Source organism: Protomyctophum parallelum, assembly GCF_964188405.1.
Source record: "Protomyctophum parallelum genome assembly, chromosome: 7".
Taxonomy (NCBI): Eukaryota; Metazoa; Chordata; class Actinopteri; order Myctophiformes; family Myctophidae; genus Protomyctophum; species Protomyctophum parallelum.
In genome coordinates, this window is record NC_139705.1 from 4641116 (window position 1) to 4649061 (window position 7946).

At 44.0% G+C, this 7946-nt stretch overlaps 1 protein-coding gene across 1 annotated transcript; it reads left to right on the plus strand.

Moving 5' to 3' along the window:
* Positions 1 to 4481: 4481 nt before the first annotated feature.
* Positions 4482 to 5993, plus strand: LOC310861403 (FAD synthase-like; the record flags this gene model as incomplete). The annotated part of the gene is made up of 1 exon (XM_083768829.1): positions 4482 to 5993. The coding sequence occupies one exon, from the start codon at positions 4482 to 4484 to the stop codon at positions 5991 to 5993; it is 1512 nt and encodes a 503-aa protein (XP_083624955.1).
* Positions 5994 to 7946: the final 1953 nt, after the last annotated feature.

Below are 7946 nucleotides of genomic sequence, written 5' to 3' on the forward strand. Positions count from 1 at the left end.
CTGGGGACAGGCTAAATACAGGCGTTTTTGGGTACATTGCCTGCTTTTAACTAATTCAGATGGCATATGAAAACAATTATAATTAAATGAATGGCATAATAATACACAACTGTATTACATTTAACTTTGCAAGTGCTTTTATTTGTATGAATTAATTTATTTTTAACATAAATAAGGCTCTTATGTGTGGGACATGTTTTTTCCACTTTTGTCCCTCATCTCAAGAATGAGTGATATATATACTATATATATAATTTTTGTCTTTATTCAAGACGCTCACAGGGGGGTCCATAGGGCGGAACACATAAAACATAAAAACACAAAAGTAAACAAAAACATAAACAAACAAACACCAGGGACTTATCTCTGTACATACAGGCTAGAACGCCAGTGGCTCCACAGCTTAGATGATAGTCTGACAGAGCTCTTAGCAGGGTTAGAAAGTGATGCAATGATGCTGTTCTCAGAGTCTGTTAACCTGCACATAAATCTATACATCAGGTTTCGTAGCACAGCAGGGCAAGTGGGTCATGCAGTCATTATAGGCCACTGTCATTTTTTGCAGGCTGCCCTTTTCGTAGTGTCGCCACAAGTGGGCAGTATACAGCGGAGTACAATAGGCTTTAAAAAGTGAGCTTTTAACTGGAACAGAGCAGAAATTAAACTTACGTATGAGTGTGTTGGCTTGAGCATACAGTTTACAGCGCTGTTTAAAAATATCTTTGTCATCAGATAGGTCATTTCTTATAAAAATGACCTAGATATTTGGTCTCTTTGCATTATTTTAATGACATTCCAGACAGGTATACTCAGGAAATACCAGCTTACTGTCTTCCTTACTTCTCACAATCAGAGTTATGCTCTTCTTAGCGTTGTACTTAACATCAAAATCGAGGCCGTACTGTGAGCACACTCTTAGTAACTGCTGGAGACCAGCACTATATGGACATAGCTACCACCAAGTCATCTGCAAACATGAGGTGGTTAATGAAACAGTCACCAATAATACACCCTGTTTTACAGGCATTCAACTGTACAGATAAACATTAAAAAGGAAAGGAGATAAAATGCTGCCTTGCCTTACCCCATGGAGTTACCCCATTTAACCAGCATAGTCTGGTGTGCATACCAATAAACCAGAATCCGCAGACATAATTTGTTATAAAGTTTAAAATGAAAAGATTTAGAAGCATCAATAAAACGTGTAAATACAGTAGTGTTTTGACTTGCATATTTGTCCAATATCTCCTTGAGCGCAAAGATACACATGTCAGTGCCTTGTTTCTGTTTGAAACCAAACTGATTCTCAGCTGCCAGTAGGCCTAAATACTACTCCAGCCTTCTGAGGAGAACTCTTTCCAGTACTTTAGATTAGATAAGATAGCCGTGGAACATGACTGCCATGATGATTATCATCAATATCATGACAGTCATGCAGAAACTTTGCGCTGTTTTTTGCGCTCGCTGCATTTACAAGATTTCCGTATATATAAACATTCAGATTTCAAATATAAAGTACTCACAAAGTGTCCCACGGGTGTTAGTTAGTAGCAGCGCCAGCGATTAGAATTGCTGCGTCCCGCGTTGTTTAATAAAAAGCATTTTTGTCCGAGCTCCCTGGCTACTTTTTTCAAACGGGGTTCGTTTGGGAAATCCACTGTTGCACACCGGGAGCGCACTCGCCTATTAGTCTGTATTGGCAGGGCGGTCAGCGTACCTATATCGAACACACCGAGTGCCACCCTCCTCCCGACCGATAGGGGCGCGTAGTTGAAAGCCAATGGAAAAATAACACCTCGGATAAAAATGCTTTTTATTAAACAACACGGGATGCAGAAATTCTAATCGCTGGGGCTGCAACTAACTAACACCTGTGGGACAAATTGTGAGTACTTTATATTTTAAATCTGAATGTTTATATATACGGAAATCTTGTAAATGCAGCGAGCGCAAAAAACAGGGTGAAGTTTCTTCATGACTCTCGTATGAATACGAGAGTCATGAACCATGGCTAGATAAGATGCTATCGGCCTGTAGTTCTCAGAGCTATTCAGCGTACCCACCTTATCCTTAATGACAGGCACTAAAATTACAGATAAAATGGATTTTGGTAGTGATCCATGAACTAAAAACCCAGTAAAACAAATGGCAAGTAAAATATGCAGTTTCCTGCTGGCATATTTCAAGTGTTCGGCAGCAATGTTATCCAGAACACAGGCCTTATTGTTGTCTATAATTTCAGGACAGCTTCATGTATTTCTTGTGATGTGATAACCACCTCCTCATCTGTATCGACTGTGCCAACTTGGAAAGGGATAGGCCTACTTGGAATACAGTTAAATAATTCAGAGATTTTCTTCTGCCACAGATTACATATGTGGCCAATTGCATCATCGACACTTGACGGTAGAGATGTTTTACAGTTATTAATAGTTCTGATTTCTTTCCAGAAATCAGTAGTAGGCCTACTATTATTTTGTAATTTCTTTGCAAGTGCATCATCCCGCATTGTATTTTCCTGTCTCTTAATGAAACTGAGTGCATATTTAAAGTTATAGCGTTGGTCTTGTTTTTTTTTTGTTCAAACAGGTGACCAGACTTATTTTTACCTAATTCAGCCCATTCTTTAAAAGCCCTACTGGCATCAGCATGCAATTCTGCTACATATGTATTCCAACCTGGCCTGGCAAGGCCACCATTTGACCTATGTTTATATAAAGGCTTGCTGGCAGTTAAAATAGACTCCACAATGTGTTCATACATTGTGCACAGATCAATGCTATGGTGTGGGTTTTAACAATTTAAGTCGTGACAAAATTGCATCCTTAGGGAGTTGGATGTTATCTAGCAGAGCATTAATTTGGCTTTGATACATTTCCAACTGGTGGTTGGTAGCCTTGGTCCAATCTAGTTTCCCTGGCTTCTTAATTGCTGCTACTGGAGATAGCAGTGGTAGATTACCAACATTGATCAACATGGAGAGAGGAATATGGTCAGTAGTAGCCAAGTCATAGTTGATATGCATGTACTGTAAAGAGTCATGTGCATCTATTCTACAGTACTTATACAGTGATCGAGCCATGATGATTTGATTGGCTGATAAAAGGATAAAATGTGAGGGCAGAAATTTGTTATGACAGAAAAGTGATGATTGTGATTGTGTATGTGATGTGTAAGTGTGATCTTTTAATGATAAAGTATCTGTTGACCTATCTATCTATCTATCTATCTATCTATCTATCTATCTATCTATCTATCTATCTATCTATCTATCTATCTATCTATCTATCTATCTATCTATCTATCTATCTATCTATCTATCTATCTATCTATAGGGGCGACTGTGGCTCAGGAGGTAGAGCAGGTCGTCCAATGATCCATGGGTCGGCGGTTCGAATCCCGGCTCCTCCTGTCTACATGTCGAAGTGTCCTTGGGCAAGACACTGAACCCCAAATTGCTCCCGATGTGCTGGTTGGTACCTTGCATGACTTCCGCCGCAATCGGTGTATGAATGGGTGAATGTAATGCACAATCTATGTAAAGCGCCTTGGATAAAGGCGCTATATAAATGCACCATTTACCATTTACCATCTATCTATCTATCTATCTATCTATCTATCTATCTATCTATCTATCTATCTATCTATCTATCTATCTATCTATCTATCTATCTATCTATCTATCTATCTATCTATCTATCTATCTATCTATCTATCTATCTATCTATCTATGAATGCACCACGTCTCTGTATGTCTGTATGTGTGTCGTCTGTAATGCATATAACTCAAGAACCGTTTGGCCCATCAACTTCAAATTCGACACACGTGTTCCACACCCCTGCAGGGAGTGCAGTGCCCAGTGTCGAGTTGGTCAGACGCACGGTTGTCCAGAACCGACACAAAATGCCTCTGCCCGGGCTCTGGACCGGGCCCCTGCCCAGGCTCCATAAATGGAGCTGGCTTGTTCTGACACCACAAATATGTTCTGACATCTGCATAGACTCCATATTTGGGCATGCCATATATGGAGTTGGCCTGTTCTGACATTACAACACTTCATAAAGGGACACAGAGATACAGAAATCTATATGAAACTCCCCCCTGTCAGGTGAAAAGAAGCAGCTTGGACTCCTCATGCATAGAAGGAAGCATGAGGTCAGTCCGCTGTCCTCCCCCGGGCTGGCAGAGGAAGTGTAGCGAGCCAGGATCACATTAGATAATTGACACTGCATGGGTAAAACAAAATAAAAAGGCAGAAAAGAAGAAAAAAATCTTTAAAATCACAGATTGGCATGGCTACGGTTTGTGTTGTGAGCGACGTCAGACAAGAGTTCTGGTCAGCCTATGTAAGGTGGTGTTGTTAGTTCTCTACCATATTGAAGTCAGATATGCCCGTCATGTTTAAATGCATATTAGTAGGTTCAGCAAGGCGGTGTTCCGACTCAGGAGTGTAGTTCATACTCAGGTTACCAAGGCAACAATGGCTGAAACCCACAGAAGTTCTGGCTCCTCCTCCTCTTTCACCCGGGTCAAAGGTGGAGCCACCACGGCAGCCATCCTCATCATCGGAGACGAGATTCTCAAGGGTCACACAGTAGACAGCAACGGTGTGTTTCTTTGTCATGCACTGAGAAAGCTGGGTGTGCGCGTTGAGCGCATTACGATAATCCCAGATGTGCCAGAGGTGATTGCCAGGGAGGTGGCACTCCTCTCCCCCCAGTACACCCACCTCCTCACCTCGGGAGGCATTGGCCCCACCCATGACGACGTCACCTTTCAGAGCGTTGCCATGGCATTCCAGGAGGAGCTACACCCCCACCCAGAGCTGTCCCGGCTGGTAGAGGAGTCTTTTGGGGCGGTGGAGAAAGACAGTGCTGCTATGAAGCTAGCCATGGTACCGCGCTCCGCCATGCTCAACTTCAGCAAGGACCCCCAAACTGAAAACCCCCTACGATACCCCCTAGTAAGTGTTCGTAATGTGTACATATTTCCTGGCATTCCCTCCCAGCTGCAGAGAACCTTCAACAGTGTGGAACATCTGTTTGCTGGTTCGGGTACCGCGTTTCACACCAGAGAGGTATTTGTGGATGCAGATGAGGTGGACATCGCCACGGCTCTGACGCGGCTCCAGGCCAGCTTGGGGCAGAGGGTATGCCTGGGGTCATACCCAGACTGGCTGAGCAACTACTGCCGTGTCAAGCTGGTCCTGGACTCGGACTGCCCAGAGGAGGTGGAGCGCGCTCGAGTAGAGCTGCTGGAACAGCTGCCCAAAGGCAGTGTGATTCCTCTGGTCACTGACCCTGTGTCCATCGCTCCAGCAGAGGTCCACAGATTGGCTAACAGTGGTTGTCCGCTGGGAGACAAAGTGTCTTCAGCTCTGAGGACAATAGAGGAGGCGATGGACCGTTACCCCTCCGAGGAGGTATGTGTTGGATTCAATGGAGGAAAAGACTGTACCGCTCTGATACATCTCTACTACGCCGCTCTGGAACGAAGGTGTCCAGATCGTAAAGGCAAGCTAAAAGCTCTCTACATTCGTACCGTCTCTGCGTTTCCAGAAATGGAACACTTTATCCAGGACAGCATCAAGAGATACGACCTGGAGCTGATCTCGATGGAGGGCACTATTCGTCAGGCGCTCGGTGAACTTAAGGAGAGGAGGCCAGAACTCGGAGCGGTACTGATGGGAACCAGGATAACTGACCCTTACTCACACACACTCACACGCATGTGTCCTACTGACCCCGGCTGGCCAGATTACATGAGAGTCAACCCTCTACTGGACTGGACCTATCATGACATCTGGTCCTTCCTCAGGACACTGTATGTCCCCTACTGTGTGCTCTATGACAAAGGGTACACCTCGGTGGGCAGTATGGAGAACACCCACCGGAACCCTGCCCTCCGGACGGTGGACCGTAGAGGTGTGGCCCGCTACAGGCCTGCCCACCAGCTGGAGGACGAGGAAGAGGAACGCAACTCTCGTGCCTAATGATGAGGATGATGTCATGGCCTGCACCAACACAAAATTATACTTTCTGCCAATTGGTTGCAGAATCCCGGTTCTCTGCAGTGTCTGGTGGAAATACGTTTATAAGGAACTAATTGTAGTTCTTGAACTTTGTAGTTCAGGAACCTTTGGTGAGCAAATGGCTTTAGTGCTTTTTGTTATTTCTCCCAAATCACAAACAGCACTGGGTCTGTACACGCGTGTACACGTGTGTACACGCACACACACACGCCCACACACACACATGCACATGCACACACACACACGCACACACACACATGCACACGCACACGCACACACACACGCACACACACGTCACACACACACGCACACACATGTCACACGCACACACACACACACACACGCGCGCACGCGCACACACACACACACACACACACACACACACACACACACACACACACACACACACACACACACACACACACACACACACACACACACACACACACACACAGATACGTCACATCAGATGGCACAATAAACCCCAGCCCCTTTGAACAGACCAAACACTGGGTTAGGGTGAGCTATGTAATGGCTTTTCTGAGAATTGTGGAAAAAAGGGTGACCTTCAGTATACATGTATTTAACTGTATTTAACTGTATTCAAGTTATGTATAGGCCTAGTGGACCCTAGTGCTCTTAGACACATAAAAAAGCATGCTGTTCGTAGTTTGATGTCAATCTGACTATTTTCTGACAAAGTGTTGGTTGACATACTAACCAGTTGTGACCCGTATATTCTTGACCCGTATCTACTTTCATTTGACCCTTGTCTGTCTGTCTGTCTGTCTGTCTGTCTGTCCGTCCGTCCGTCCGTCCGTCCGTCCGTCCGTCCGTCCGTCCGTCCGCCCGTCCGCCTGTGTCTCTGTCTCTGTCTTGTCTGTTATCAGATATTTTGTGCAGGATAATAAATAAATAAAACCCTATATGCTTTGTGTGAGTTTGTCATAGGTTAAGGAAGAACTGATTAAATTGTATAAGCCAAATAGGCCAAAATCACAAAAAGGTAAATAACTTCTATACAAATTCATACAGCACCACAACAATCTTGGAACTTGGCACAACTGTTTAACTTAATTAAGTTGAAGTTCATGACCAAATTCAGTTGGGCCAAATGGTATGGTGGTGACTGAGCATTACAACATTTTGTAAACAGGCTGTATGCATTCTGATGGCTATCTGCGCACTTTTTCTAGTTCTAAATGTCTCAACATTGTATGAGGTTTTAAGTCATTATAATAGCTCAATATCTTGATATAACCACTAACGTTTTTGATAGAATAATGATTTGGCATCACAGTTATCTGAAATTGACGGAACACAAGCCTGTGTTTATGCATATAAAGGGAAACTAGTGTAATGTGTCCATCGTGATCAACTCTCTCTCTCTCTCTCTCTCTCTCTCTCTCTCTCTCTCTCTCTCTCTCTCTCTCTCTCTCTCTCTCTCTCTCTCTCTCTCTCTCTCTCTCTCTCTATAGAAATCTCCATACATGTATGCGCCACCTGTGTTTGCCTATATGGGTTTGAACTGGGATCTGATTGGGCCTTAAGTGGGTACCAGCTGGGCGAATTATATGTGACCCATGTAGGCCACACTTGTGTCCGCCCTCATTGTCTTCCGTCCTGTTTCTGTTGTCACCTGCTGTCGATTGTTCATTGATACGGATAGGATGCAGTGCGCCACATTGGCGGTGTTTCCAGTTTTCTGTAGTAGTTTCTTCAAGTGTTCAAACTTTATGACTGGATAGCACTCGATCTGTAGAGTTCTACATTACTATCTCCTACGATCAAGGGTTAGGGTTAGGGTACTATAGCATGTTGTTTTTCATCATTTTTGAGGACGGAAATCACACCATGGACTGTAGCCCATGGTCTGGAAGTGATTTTGTCTTTTTTCAAATCCTGGTTTTTCAT